This window comes from Mycteria americana, chromosome 3 (genome assembly GCF_035582795.1).
Source record: "Mycteria americana isolate JAX WOST 10 ecotype Jacksonville Zoo and Gardens chromosome 3, USCA_MyAme_1.0, whole genome shotgun sequence".
Taxonomy (NCBI): domain Eukaryota; kingdom Metazoa; phylum Chordata; class Aves; order Ciconiiformes; family Ciconiidae; genus Mycteria; species Mycteria americana.
The window spans coordinates 100,432,679-100,448,396 of record NC_134367.1 but is presented as its reverse complement, the minus strand read 5'-3'; the positions used below and the strand labels follow the sequence as shown (position 1 = coordinate 100,448,396).

The 15,718-nt window shown below is 38.9% G+C and overlaps 1 protein-coding gene across 5 annotated transcripts in view; it reads right to left on the bottom strand.

Moving 5' to 3' along the window:
• THADA (THADA armadillo repeat containing) overlaps window positions 1–15,718 on the bottom strand; it is a 168,671-nt gene that overhangs the window by 19,819 nt on the left and 133,134 nt on the right. For all 5 annotated transcript variants that reach the window (XM_075496299.1, XM_075496302.1, XM_075496301.1 and 2 more), the window contains exons 34-36: window positions 15,539–15,611; window positions 12,486–12,630; window positions 9,215–9,346 (exon numbers count right to left, since the gene is read on the bottom strand). In XM_075496299.1, coding sequence (XP_075352414.1) covers window positions 9,215–9,346; window positions 12,486–12,630; window positions 15,539–15,611 — 350 coding nt within the window. The remainder of the gene's footprint in view (window positions 1–9,214; window positions 9,347–12,485; window positions 12,631–15,538; window positions 15,612–15,718) is intronic.

The window sequence follows — 15,718 nt, the reverse complement described above, 5'->3', positions numbered from 1 at the left end:
CATAGGTATCTGTAAGAAATGAAGTGCAATGTTTTAAAAGCAGAGGAGTATCAATAATGGTGCTATTTTGCTTGAATCAAAAGGGGACACATTTGTGAAGCTAACAGGGACAACACTTTTACAGCATGTATCAGAAAACCTGGTTTCAGAAGCTTAGGAAGTTTCATAAAAAACTGCTGGAGAGTGTGAATTCACTTTGGTTTCAAGTAAATGGTTCTTCATTAATATTTTACCTACCCAGACACAGAGACTCCAAGCTTAGTAGGTAAGCTGTGGATAGCAAACAGCCTTCCTCTACACTGGCTTTGTGACTAAAGAGAAAAGAACTGGCATCAGAAAGAAAAAAAAAGGCAGTCAATATATTCAGTGTTGGGTCCCTGAGCCGAAAGGTAATTATCAAAGAGTTTTCTGAACAAAAATATTTAAGCTGGTTTTCTTTGTCAGCCAACTTTTCCTCTGTACCTAGGGACAACAGCTAAACATTATTCAAGAGTCTCCATTAAACCAGGAAACAATCATATTACATATGTAATCTAAAAGAACTCAATTACTTCCCAATCAGATCTTCCAAAAGTTTTCATAACAATAGGAGATATTTTTAGGGTATAAAACCAAAATGTCAGATATAAAAGAAATATTATTACAAAGACCCAAAATATACCTATTAGCATAAAAATATGATACGACTAGGCTACAGGTCAAATCTGCTCCTGAAACAGCCCTAAATTTATTCTAGCAGAGAGACCAGATGAATTCATTTACACTCCTAGACCTCAACTCTTTCATCCTTGCAACTGACCTGTAATTGCTACCTTCTTAGAACTATTACAGATGTAAAACCCCCAAATTATAGCTTCTAGCCACACTAAATATTTCATAATCTCTACCACGTGTCATTTTGCTTTCTGGAACAAACTTCTTACATTTAAGGTCACCATAGTCATCAGGTAGTCACTAACTAGCACAGGTATTTACCATCTATTTAGTTTGCCAGGATTTAAATGGTCATCGTTACACATTTGTCTTCCTGCATAAATCCTACTCTGTGTGTGTGCATAAGGAAGTATTCACCATTGAAAGCATGGAAGGGAAAAAAGATGCAACCAGAGGTATAGTCCCTTAAGCAGAAGGCTGAACATTCAACATTTTAAGGAGGATGCTGTCCTTTTTCTTTGTGAACCCTATTCTTCTTATGATCCTACAATTACAGATAGCATAAGTACATTATCGCTGATGTTACCTTCCACAGTTTACAGTACTTTTCAGTAACATCTAGTGCACTTCACCGTGCAGAGTGTTCTAGTAATTCTCGGCAGCACACCCGCTGCCTCCCTCGCTAGGACTCGCTTCAGAGGATTCCCAGAATACGCAGGCAGCTGTTTGACCTTTCCTCCTGTCCTCAACATGCCTTATCTAATATAACCGAAGAGACGTCACCGCCTTACAGTGTCTCTGAATACAGTCCTACACCATGTTTGAATACAATACCGCAAACTGCTGCCACTACTTTACACCTCTCCACTGAGGCTGCAAGAAGTATTGCTTTTAACATAGGCTATTACATAGACTCCATGCACAATCTTTCAAAAATAAATTTCATTTGTGGAAAATAATCTCCTTCTGCAACAGGAGCAGCTCTGCTTTACTGTGAGTTTCTTCTGCTTTTGATTGTATCACGTCTTTATCATACTCTCTTCTCCTTAGATGGGTCTTGTCTATGTGCCTTTTCTGCTTTCCACTGCTTAAAGGCCATTTGGATAAATGCCACCTCCCATTTAAATCCTAACATTCAGCTCAAAACACTCCTCTTTCACAGCAGGTTAGAAATCCAGTTCTTTTTAGTGAGCTGCGCATCTAGTTACCAGAATGCAGTTATCAAGAATACTGTCAAAGCAGAAGAAATCCTGGAGCTGATCCCAGAAAAAAAAAAAAATGCATTAACCTTCCTTCCACTTGTCCCCAATACAAGGAACATAAACATATTTTGGCTAACATGATTAGCAGTTTTCCATTAGTAATCCAGACGATGCTGTGAGAATTTCTGGACTGTTCCCAAGCAACCCGTGGCATATCACAAGATCTGACGGGGAGATTTTTCTGACCAACAGATTCCAAAATTATAAGAGACTCTCAAAGTAGCTTAAATATCATGGATGGCAATAAGTACTTTTTAAATGCTATTTCCAGTTTGCTGGTTTTTCCTACCCAGGGCAGTAGGAAGGACCTGAAATTGATCCAATTGTGGGAAGCTCTTAACTTTCCACGCCATAGCAGTTGATGTCATGTATCTAGAATGAAGATGTTCAATCTTCTGTATGCAGCTGTAACCATCCACCGCACTAACTAACAACCTCCATTTTCAGGCTGGCTACTGGAAGAGCTCCAGACAGCAGTTTCAGCACAGCCTTTCTGCAGCCAAGTTCTGACTTCGTGCTTTTTGTAACCCCTCCATCAAATTTCTAAACAGAAAAGAAATTCAAATCTCTGAATAGAGAAGAAAATGCACAAGTCTGACTTACATCAAGAAAAGGAAATCTATCCCCTATGATCCTGCCACAGACTCCAGTTAATGCATCCTCAAACCAGTTTGCATGCATGCAGTTCCCTAGTTTATGTTCAGATAATTACCACTTATTTCTCAAAGCCAGGCAGCTGCTAGAACTGGTTTTAGGAGCCACAACTAAAGGAGTTGTTTGGGGCCTCAGAGGTCTATTAGCCTAACCTGAACATCAGGGCAAGTCATCCAGTGCATGAGAAAAGTTGAACCCTATTAGTCTTTGTCCAGGATCAGAGTAACCTGACACTTGTTTTATTCACCGCAGTCCTCCCATTTGCTGCACTAGAAAGCTACGGCAACACAGAAATAGAGCAAAAAATGGTGAATCTGTCCCCCAGTTTGGCAAGAGGATGAACACATAAGTCATATGAAAAGGAGAGTTCTGAACATCCCGTTAGCATCCCTCCTTTCTATGCTTCATCGAGAGAGACACACAGTGACTTACAACTTGGGTACTGCACACAGCAGTGGTGCACAGGTTGTAACCCCTAGTTACTCTCCTGCCCCATTCCCACAGCATGGACTTAGCACTTTGTAAGTAAACAGTTAGGTTTGGGGAGAGGAGGGTTAACTCAACATGCTGATGCTTTAAGAAATCTACTTAACACATTTACCCCATGGTAAACATGTGGAAGAAAAGCTCCTTTTGCTACAGCCAAAGTTTGCATGTAGTTCAAGTAATAGTTTGAAAACACAGTTTCAAATGCCAACAAGCATTTGAGGCAACAATTAAAATAAAATATCTTTCTTTACTGTTTCCTGTGCAGTATGTGGGATGCTTTTCTCATGCAGCTGAACACTACCAATGACAATGGTATTTTTATCATTTTAGGTTTGCCCAGCATTTACTCTTACCTGTTTCACTAGCAACTGGAGCAGGTTAAATCTGAATTACTTCATGGATCAGTCGTAAAGGACATTTGGGGTACAAGTTTTGGGATCATGCCAGTCACCCATGATTTGCTATCACCTGTGGTGTTGATTATGAATGCCAGACCATTGTGCTGCATTAACATCACACAGACTGTGTCCTCTCTTATCTTTCACTCAAGTGATTTACTAGATCTTCTTAGGGCACGTATGTATGAAAACTTCTGCACAGCTTTAGGTTCACTGAGGAAGATTTTTAGAGGATAGGAACAAGAAACATAAATCTGAGCAGGATTTCTTCTCTCCTCGTCTCTTTCAAATGTTAATATACTTAGTCTGATCTTCTCTTAACTTCTCCTTTCCTACCTCTGCTAAGGCTTATTTACACTACCACCCGCCCCAAAAAATCCCATGCAAATAAGCCTTCTTGCATGCACCTTCATGATAGAGACACCTACTCTAGATTAATGAAGAAGTTTATTTTTAATTTACCTTCTATATTCATGATGTGTGAAAAAAAATAGAGGCACAAGAAACAAGCAGCTTTGCTTTTCTTCATGCCAGGAAGACAGCATGGTTCACAAAGAGAAAGGTCCTACTCAGTCAAATGCTAAAGCCTAGAAAGGAATTCAAAGTCACCTTGAAAATGTTTTAGTTCTTTCATCTAATTAAGTGATATTCCCCCCCCCCCCCCCCGCCCCCAAGCAGCATATTTTAACTTCTCCTTTACTCACATTTATACTCTCTAGTCCATAAGCAAAATAAAAGTTGCTGAAAGGCTCTTACATACATTGAGTCTGATAGAGTAACATAGGGCTGAGATACTATGGGCCACTAAAGCACAGGTCAATACCCAGCAATGAAGTCTTCCACAAGAATCTCAACCCAATCTGCTCTGTAGAACAGTGCCGCCCCCTTCCCAAGAGGATGCCCTTCAGAAGGGGGAGTCAGCTTCTTTAAACAAGCCAGCCAACGTTTTCTTGATGGTGAATCAAAAAATAGGACATTTGTCCTTTTCACTGATTATTTTTTCTAAAGATAAAAAGTAGAATCTATCAGGAAGGGAACAACCATCAAGAGAAGAAAAGAGAGCTCTGCATTGCCTTTTGTTCAGAAACTCCTGGCACATGAGTATCATCTATTGCTTATTTCTTAAGCATGTGACATGGGAACAGAAGGAACAGGATTAATGTATTTGAATTTTTGGCCAGTGGATTAAATCAGCAATATGTTCAAAACTGACTCTATCAATTATAGCCCCAATCCTATTCTCAGAATTATTCAAGAACTAAGGGAAATAACACCAACAACATTGGACTGATTTTCAAAGATGCTTACAACGCATCCAGTGATGGTGGTGCTCAGACTGAGCCATTTATCTAGCTTGTGCTGCAGCCACACAACTTCCAGTCCATGAGCTAACTTGCTCATCTCTATCCTATGCTGCTATTTCACAATAAATATAGCAGAAGGTTCCCAGAGGCCTAAATTCTTCTCTAGAAGAATATTTAGGCTGCTAAATCATTCAGGCACTTTCAAAAGATTTACTCAAGTCTGTGCATCTAATTGCTCATCTAAGCTTGATTCAGCTCAATTTTAAAAATCAGCTAAATTGGTGCTAATGCTGACAACACTAAAAATGCTCTTAAACCAACTGGTACCAAATTACCATTTGGTAATTTACCAACATAAAGGTTAAGCTGACTAAATGTATTTTTTTTATATAGAATTTTATAGAATTGCACTGGCTTAGCTATAAGAGTAAAAAATAGTTTATTCAAACTTCTCTAATACTGACAAGCTTATAACTTTACTAAAGGTAACGCTTCTCTAGATTAAAAAAAGCCATAGAGGAAAATGACACCGATGAATACAGTTTTTGTTCTAGCACTGAGTCACTTTAATTTTTTAGGATATTCAGTAAAGCGATCATCAGTAGAGAAAGAAAACTCCTATTTCCCTGACTTAAATGATCTTCTTTCTTGTAAGGAGTAACCCTCTTGGATAAGAAATGCTGCTGTGAATAGGTCTAGACTTTACACAGCCATGGGTCACTAATTTAATTAGATTTCAAAGCAGCTATTCTACATTTACACTGAATACAATACTTCCTGTACCCTCCCTCTTACTGAAAGGAATAAAACAATCCCCTAGAAGTTTACACCTTAATGCATGAGGAAACAACAACAAAGTGTACATACAATACCTTGAGTTACAGATGGGGTTTATATTGTTCAAGTTATTAGGAAAACCTTAACTACTTGCTAAATTGGTATTTTTAGCAAGGAAAACAAAAGGTTTTCTCCTTTCGAGTGAGATAGGATTCTGTTTGACCTGCTCTGCTCAGAAAATGACTGCTGTCAGCCAACCTCAGTTACTTCCCCTCCTAATTATGAGCTTTTACACATATTACAAAATTAAATCAAGCTTCTCTGTATGAAAAAAAGAAAATTAAAAAATGAACTTTACTGCTAACAGTGGAAGTCCTTGCCTTCTATAAAAAGTAACAGGTTTTGTAGGGGTTTTCTTGGGGCAGGGAGGGTAAGGTAAAGCAAGGATAGGAGCCCTGCTGTTGTATCAGTCTTTGGTCTTCTGAGTTTTTCTCCTTTCAAATGAAAATGGGGGCTGCAATTTTCACAGGGTTCTTATATCATATTTGTTACCCTGCGTTTCAGACTCTGCAAGGTTACTGCTCTCATAATCCGAGTGATCCAAAACTATATGGATTAGCTACTTGAGGAAACTCGGTGTTTTGCCCTCACTAAAAGCCCCACTAAAGTGAGGGAATAATAAGAAACCAAGTTCATATTCTCTTCCAGGAGCTCACATAACATTTCAAAGAATTACACAAGATAGGAGCTGTTACTGGAAGTGAAACCACACTAATAGACAGGATCATCTGCCTCCAGTTTCACCACCCATAAATGACCTGAAAATACCTATTATTTGACACTGTCATACTGCTACACATTTGTACTGTTCTTCAGCAACATGTATGTAAAGGAAAAATGTCCTGTAACAACTATATGAACAATCTACGCAAATAGTTTTGTTATTATTAACAACAGTCCAACTTCACACATCTTACTCTACTGAAGCAGAATACAAATGCAGTCTCGGTCCAGCTGTTAGACCCAAGTATATACCCTCTCACACTCCACTCTTTCACAGGAAAACCAGATGCCAGCTTGTGTCGTGCATGAAGGGCAGGGGCAGTTGTCAGGCTATAATCAGGGATCCCTTTGGATATCACATATAAACAAAACACTTAAGGTGTTGATTCCCTAAACTGACAATAGAGTTAGTTCTTCTGTAGGCAGCTACAGCCTACTACCTTACTTGCTGTGTATGCAGCAAGAGAGAGAATTTTGTGAAGACTGCATATAATGATGCTAGTGCCAAAATTTCTGGCAAGTCCAATGCTTGGATTTTGTGAGCAGCGTTCCCACTCTGTGTACAGCAAATTCACAGCAGTATGGTGAAACACACCATAACCTATTTCTACAGTGCAGTATTTCTGGAAGTATAGTGGCTACTAGGACATAAAAATTTCTGATGCACAAATGAAGCTGAAATTATAATAGTCTCTGTAGTCTCTCATGTTAGCTAGTGGTAATGGGAATGAAATAAAACTGAAACAATTACAGAACGTATGAAAATGAGTTTCTAAACATCCATTCCTCTTTCTGATCTCTTGAGTCATCTTTCTTCCTGATCTCATGATAAAACTGCTGGGCCACAATACTTATTTGTCATCGTATAATGGCAATGACAAGTCAGTCAATGTAAGATATCCAGCAATTTGTTCTCAAATAAAAGGTTTAGTGAGCTTTTTTATGGCTTCTAATGAATTTCAGTGTATCAGCTTAGATATCTTAAAATCAGTGCTGTGATGAAAGAGCAGACTTTCAAGGTATGAAAACTGATAAAAAATAAGTAGATATTCAAATGTAATTTAAAAATTGCCAGGACAGAGAGTGCTGGTCATCCATGAAATGTCTAAACCCCAGACCCAAACGTATTGCATACTCTCACGTGCACACGAAAAGAAAGGGGGTAAACGGAAGTAACAAACAACATTCAAAGGTAAGCTTATTTTAATCCGGTTGTAAACAAAAGCCACAGGGGCAAAACTCCTTGCCGTGCTCCCCCAAAAGCTAGAAAGCAAAGCACAAAAAGTGAAAGGAGTTTAGTGGGGGAAAAAAGAGATCACAGGGAGGAACAATAATAATGTAAAATGGAGGCAGAAAGAAACTGGATTCTATCTTTTCAAAAGCAGCATTCTTTGCTAGTCACAGATGAAAGACACTGATTTCATTAAAAACAGTTTAAGTGAAAGAACAGGAAGGCACAACTAAGTGTAACTAAGGGGTTAACGTAAGTTTGGGGAGGAGGTCCCTTCCTAATTAGGAACATAGCAAATAAAAACCAATTATGATGTTATAGCCTCGATTATGGCCACTTCTGCTTTACAAAGTGATAAGTTAAAACAGCAAGCGCTGATGTGACCTTAGTATTAATTAGTAGGACAGAGCCCTCATCCAGTTACAGGGCAATATCCTTTGGCACAGGGATAGAACAAGAAGAAGGGAGAAGATAGAAGGAGCCAGAGAGAAAATCCAGCATTGTATTATTTCCAGAGAAAGTACCATCTTGAGACATTTGAGGATGCCCCCGAAAGGCCAGCATCGGGGACCTGAGGCACACACACGCAGAGCCTCTTGATACTCAGGAGAGCTGTAGCTGGGACTAGATAAATTGCCAGAGCTGTCATGAGAGTGCTGGAATCAGAGCTGTGGGATTTAACAGGAAGATGAAAGCCGTCTGTAACACATCCCTCCTTTTACCTTCTCCTATCCCATAGCACTGTGCCTGAACAGTGCCAGCTCAGAAACACATCTGCCACGTGAGCACATTCCTGGCTACTGCTATGTACAGTAGTGGCAAACATACATTTTCACTACCTTTTTTAATTTTTTGTAAACCACAGAGCTGCTTTATCTCCAGTCTAGCGGAAGTTCACATGGAGATGGCCAACTAATTTGAACTGACTGCAGACAAGTTGGTACAGGCGTTACTGAGTAGCATAGACCGGTAGGGACCACCAGAGAGAGATGAGCTTGGCAGCAAATTCTAATTTATTCACAACACATGGAAGAATGCGTCAGCAAAGACTCTCAAAGCGAAGCACATTAATTAGTTAAGCCTACTCAAGTTTTGTGGCTATTTTAAAATTAACAGGGTTGAGTAAACTAGGGCATGCAGACAAAAAGGCCCACATCCTCGAAAGCACGTTGTGGGTGTGCTGAGAATTGTCCTTGTTGATCTGGATCTAAATGGATTTCAAGGTCTAATAATGAATCAATGAGTTGAATACTGTTTCCCAGATTCCTATCTCTCTGTGATCAGGCTATTATAATGACCTGGGATTCAAAGAGTGTCTTCCACTGCATTATATTAGACCAAAGGTGGTATTAAAGAACTTTCAAAATGTGAAATTATGTGATAGTTGACTCATCACAGCAAGAACCATAAAGCTGAATACTGCTGTTGTCTTTTTTTACATACCCATGTAACCATATGCAAATTATACCAAGAACAGTAAAAGCAAAATAATAAAGCATAGTGGGTGTTAAACATCATAATTTGCTGTTATCTTCCATGGTATGTGTTTTTAAGAGATGCATGGATCATTTTACAGTTAGAAAGAAGTTTGTGATGAGAAGGGAAATACTTTTGTCTCCCAAGTATCCAATAATATTTAAAAGTAAAGAAAAGTTAACATACCTGTTCCTTTACTGCTCTTTTTTTCAGACTGTGCCACTTGTATAACCTCGGCAGCAGCATCCCTTACTACCAAGTCTTCATTCTGCAGCAGTAGAACCACACATTTCCACATAGCAAGGGTATCAGACAGTCCTATATTTATTTATGGGAAAAATTAGAATGCTATTTCTCACATAAATTCAAAGAAGTTACAGAGCTCTGTTTCTGCACCTAAACACAACAAATGCAGTGAAACACAAACACAGGCACGAGCAATGCATTGGCAAACCACTGGGAAGACAACTGGCCATATGATCAAAATGTTTTCAGCACGTGTGAACTTTAGATGGTTGACTCAGCTTGGTTTAAACAGCGGGCAACAGATAAGAGAATGGACCTCTCTTAATCTGGGTTCAACTTTAAGTCATGGGTGCTCTGAATTTTCTACAATTTCTAGGAGTGCAGAATTCCTGTTTGGCAACAGCAAAAAGTCTGGCCACTGGAGATTGACCAATGCACTGTGATCATGGATTTGCTGTTGCAATCTGCCTGGAGCAGGGGCTGCCAAACAAACTTTTGTTCAGATACTGCCAGTAGTGCTGGCCACAAATGCCATTCCCTGCAGGAAATGGCAAACGATCCCACCTCCCAGAGACCTACCCATGACCTACTTCTCCCATATACACCTCACCCCCACCACTCACCAACATGCCCTATACACACTATCTGTTGGAAGCAAGCCAGGTTTAATCCATGGGGTAATTACCTGCACACAGTTAAGACTAATCAGAGGTAACTGCCAAGAGGGAGGTGTTCATCTGGTAAACCCCAAAGAGGCAGACTCCACATGTCACCCCAGTTGCAATTCATATTTCACAAGCCATACTCCACTTGCAAACCCTTGTACCGTTTAGTGGTGTCACACTAAGGATGACTAGCTGAAGTCACAAGGCTGTACTCATAGGTTTGCTGGGGTACTTTTCAGCTCTCGTTGAACATCCTTATTAAAGGAATCCACTGGAAGGTCTCTTTTAGAGGCAGCCAGCTGTTAAATATTACTTTCTGGTGATCACAGAGAACAATGGAGTTGGTGCCTCATTGCTGCGCTGGTTTTCTTCAAGCATGTTATCAAGCAGGTCTATCAGAGATTTGTATTACAAGGCTAGCCAGACAATTAATTGTATTTCACTGCTTGGCCAAAATTAATTGCTTGAGGCTTTACTACACAGGCAGAAGTAGTATTCCTGTATTTCATATAACTTCTCTATGTGGGAATAGCACTGAGTATCATTATTTCAGAAATAAGTTGCTTTTTTCTAGCATGACACACCCAATAACGTTATAGTGGCACATCTAGGGCAGAATAATTATTTCCTTCCAGATACAATGGCCAGCTTTCCCACCCAGACAAGTTTCTACCGTATCTGCAGGAGAGGTGGAAGTCTGCAAATGGATTTTCCGGAAAGACTTTTTCTGAACCCTCAAGCAACCTGATGGAGAGATTATGGGGTCATCCAGAACATACTGATTGGCATTCACCCTCTTCCTCTTATGAATGTACTTAATGGAAGCTTATGGGAATGACTACAACTCCATTTCATACAACCACAATTTTCTTTAACATCTACTTTGTACTATATGTGGTCAAGCAAGCTGATGCAGAACGAGACATAAAAGTCAAAGCTGTTTATATGTGCATAACCCCTTTAACTTTAAGGGAATGTTTCTGGGTTTATATCACTGCAACTAAACACCAGATCATTCCCTTGATTTGCTAAACTTCTCATTGCAGTACTTGACAATTTCACAGTTGTGAAGAACCCCAGACTGACAATTTGAGGTAGTATGGAAGGTCAGTACTGCATTTTTCTTCCCCAGGTCCAATTTTCAGAGCAAAGAATAGGTTCAGATAGTTTGCCCACTGAGGCCCTGGGGGCTTCTCTGTTGTGATTTGGTTTCGTTTGTTATTTTGCTTTGTTTTGTTAAAATTTAAAGCAGAATACAAACTGCTGCTATTTTTTGTTTCAGACCTTCGCATTTGGCCAACTGGAAAGCATGGAAACCAGCAACTGTTCTGACATGATCAAAGAGGAAACTGTTTCATCAGCTACAGACCAGATCCAAATGGCAACAGACAAGAAGCACAGCATTTGGGAGTTTTTCACTCCAATACCTCCCCTGTCTTCATTTGATACAAAATCATAATGTCTGCCCTACTAAGAGCTTTAAGTAGGTGGCAGAGGTCAAGATTTCCAGAGCTGATACTATGAACATTTAATAGTACAATGTCTACCTCATATAACAGATTTAGCTCTGTTAAATGTTATCAATACCTCTTAAAAGATATATCTCAAAATAATAGCTGACTTTTAAAAACACCACTATCTACAGTTTAAGAAATACTACCATTCTTCTTGTCCAACAGAAATTTGTATCCAGTCCATATAAGTGGACTTAAGCTACTCAAACTAAAAACATTTACATAACTACACTGGAATAAAATATCACAGAAACTAAGTATTTAAAGCCAACTGTCTTGTTCAGGATGCAAAATAATTTCTTTATCATCTGTCACTACCTATTTTTGCATATCTCCTGGCCCTTTAGTCACAAAATCCCCTTACTTGCTATTCACCAAAGGCAGGGGAAAAAGAAAAAAAGGCTAGAAGAAAAAAACCAATGTCTTCTGCACAACAGACCAGAAAATTTCATACAGCTTTGCCTCTCAGTCAGTAATTATTGTTGAATAAGGCTGTGTGTGGGGTTTTTTGTTTGTTTGTTGGTTTTCTAAAGAGACAGTCTAATGTTAACTCAAAAAAATTATTATATTTGACCCAATTATTAATCATTCGCATAGTAGAACGTGTCCCGCATTTCTAGACTGAACCCTTTAATCTCAACATTCAGCCAGCACAGCTTAGTTACACTCACAGTGTTAAACTAAAAGCATGTCCACATCACCAATAGAATATTTCTGAACAATCCAATTCAGAGAGCAATTGCAAGCCAGTAAATCTGTACAGCAACGTATAGTGGCCTGGAGACATAACAGCATCTCATGCCCCACTTCTGGGGAGTTATTGCAAGAGGCTCTGCGCATGTGCTTTTTGTACCAGAATTTAAATAAGTCTGTTTAGTACATTAAATCCAATTAAAATTTTCAAAATACCCTCTTTGATGTAATTATGTGTTTTGACTGTGTGTAAATATATATGTGTACAATACATTTTAAGTCATGTACTAATGGGCTTCATCTAAAAAGATCTGGAAAATTAATGTTTAAACTACTTACCAAGAATGAGCTTCTCATTGATCAGAAAAAATGTCGTTATACTTTTAAGAACTTCAGCAGCTGCTAACAGCATCTCTGTCTGTTGCTCATCTCCACAAAAATAAACTATCAGGCAAACCCATTTCTTCAGGACGACTTCTGAAATCTGAAGGCACAGAAAACGTGAGAAGTATGCTGTACAATCCGATGTTACCGATCACCATCACATTAAAATATGGACTGCCAAAGGGATACTAGTCATCAGTAAATGCAGGTTTTTTTCAAGGTGGTGAATCCCAGATGTCCACTCAAAAGTTGGCTTACTATGTCACAGACAGTTAAGATGGGAGATTTTCTTTTAGTCAGAGCAGTATTCACAGGCAATTCTCTCACTCTGTCCCTTCACACCAGACTCACCAATGACCACACAAGTCAAAGCATATCTGTGTCCTCAGTTCTTCTAAACATGCAAGCCAAAGACAAATATACTGGACTATAACAAAGAGAAGCACTTCTCAGAAGCATCCTACGTGTAGACACATACATGTATCTGGAAAAACAACTAAGAGCATATGAACTGTAGCATCAATCTTAGGCTTTGGTAATGATACAATGCTTGGTAAAGGGGTGAATGCAGCTCCACCTGTCTCCTCTGCAGATAATGGAGATGGAAATTTTTTTTAATAAGACTGCTGAGGTACCTTGGGTTCTGAGGTGCATGTGCATTCAAAACATTAAAGGAATCTCCATGTTGGCTGACACACAGCAAAGCTCGCTGTCCTAAAACATGAAGAATTAGAAAAAAGAATAGGAAAGAGAAATTTCCTGTTTCAAACAAAATCCAGTTGCCATCTTTTGGAAAACATTTAGTCCTCAGACATATGCTAGGAAAACTACTACTCAGTAATAACGGGACAAAGCTTCGACTCTCTCCGATGTGTAGTGATGGCTACTAGATTTTTTTTGTGGAAAGAAATAATGTGCATTTTACCCGTAACTCAAATAGCACTTCCAAGACTCATCAATTCTGACCTCCATTGGGGCAGCTGGGCCACAACTGGGAAGAGAAAGTCCTAACTTCCATAAGTGACCAAGAAAGAGCTGGGATCCCCTGCAAATGCCACAGTCAGGAGGGCGCTGGGTCAGTCAAGCTGCAGGAACCTCAAGCACAGTTTAGATAACAGAACATGGAAACTGCAGGAGGTGGCATCCAGGCACAGCCACAAGCAAGTGTGCGCTACGGCAATTAGAAGGAAGCTCCAGAGGAAAACGAGAATCCAAACAGAATGGGACCTCGTGCACAGGAGAACAGGAAAAGCAGCACCAGCTCGATCTGGAGACACTTGAGGTACGTGCAACTAATTTTTTTTTCCTCCTTTCTTTCCTTTTTTACTTATTTTTAATTAAAGGAAGTGAAAAACAGAACAACCAAATAAGGAAAAGAAGAGAACCAATGAAAGGTGAGTTGAGTGAAAGGGCAGAGAAGCGCAGGAGGACTCACTAAGGGATAAATGAAACCCTGGTAGTACTCTGCCTCATTCTGCATGGTACATGGTCATGTACTTGCACTGCACAAAGGGACAGAGCCCGAGCATCTCCTACAGATTCTGTAACAGGTTAAAAAAAAAAAAAAATCAAAATCTCCCAAGAAGTTACAGTTACTCAAATTTTGAACAGACACATGGACTATCTGGAAAGACAGCACTTGACTTTTTACCTTAAGAGAAACAATCTCTTCTACAGATGCAAATACTGAATGCAAGCCAAAGAAAGAATTTAGATGGAAAACTGATGTAGTTGGTCTTTTACAAAGCAGAAGGCACTCTCTGTACAGATGTCTTAGATCTCCCATGATTTACATGCTTATTAGAGAAAGTTGTTTTAGCATTACTACAGTTAAGATTGTTACAGCATTTTTCATTAATTTCTCCTTGTAAATTAAGACAAAACTTCAGAGTAATAACATGTTCTATGTCTATTTGTGAAACCAGGTTTATATGGTTATTTTAACGTTTATAACTTGAAGTCCTTGCATTTTGCCTTTCTTAAACAAAAAGATTTAACATCATAATTCATGTTCCCAATTCTTGTGTGCAAATTTGTGGCTTCCTTTTTTTTTTTTATAATGAGACAAGATTATTAGCATACAATATGAATCAATTCTGCTGCACATTCTATAAAAAAATAACACCTACATAAGAAAAAAAAAATCTTCATTTTAAAACAGATCATGAGAATTTTGTCTATTTTTAAATATCCATTAAGTGTTTTCTGTATCTTTGAAAACAAAAGATTGTTTTTTTAAAAAAAATTGTCTAGCATTAAAAGCTGCCTTAGCACTGTTCTACACATACATATGTGACATCACAGACTGACAATTTAAAATCAAAATAAATCTGAGCCAGTAATTTGTGCTGGTGTAAATCTAAATTAAATAGTCTATAAACAGGAACGGAGAACACAGAGCCTTGAATTTTTACAAGGGTTATTATACTTACTCTAGTGTTTTAAAAACAAATTTTAAGAGGAAATTCAATGAGAAACTCCATGCAGACAACAAGCTGGTGTGCTCAGACAGTGATTTCAGGCTGAGACTTGGCAAAGTCATACTGTACACAGTGAGGAAGGGAACTGCACCCAACCATTGCTTCAGCTTCTTGCCTTCCCCTCAGATCTGCTCTCCTCCTGGCTCCCCCGCAATTACAAACCACAACAAAGTTGAACTTTAGTAAATGGACTGGATTCAGTACATGTGTTAAATCACCGTAGGCATTTTTCTTTCCACATTATAGTGACTGTTTTGGACGCTCTCAGAAGTTGAAATTAAACCATCAGAAAAATTTACTTACGTATTTACCTTGAAATGACTTTGAGAGGGATATACTGAGATGATATCCATGGCCGTTTCATTTCAGAATGTGGCAGCGTATTCAGAGAGGAAGACATAAAGCCAGAAAAGGTGCAATGACACAAGAAAACACAAGCTTGGGGCTTCTATCTAAAAGAAGCCACGTTACTTCTATGACCAAAACCTCCAGAATTACAACACTGTTAAGCAGCTCCATTTCCCTTACCTGCTGATGGTTCTGCAAAAGATGGATAACCAACTTGGAGCCAAATTTGAGAGCTATACTTTGAACTTCAGTGCTGAGAAAACAAAGTAAAGAACATATCAAAAAAAGCAGCTATTTCTGCCACCATTTCATCGCTAGAAAAAACCCAGCCAGTTCTTAATCATTCCTGGTTATTACCAA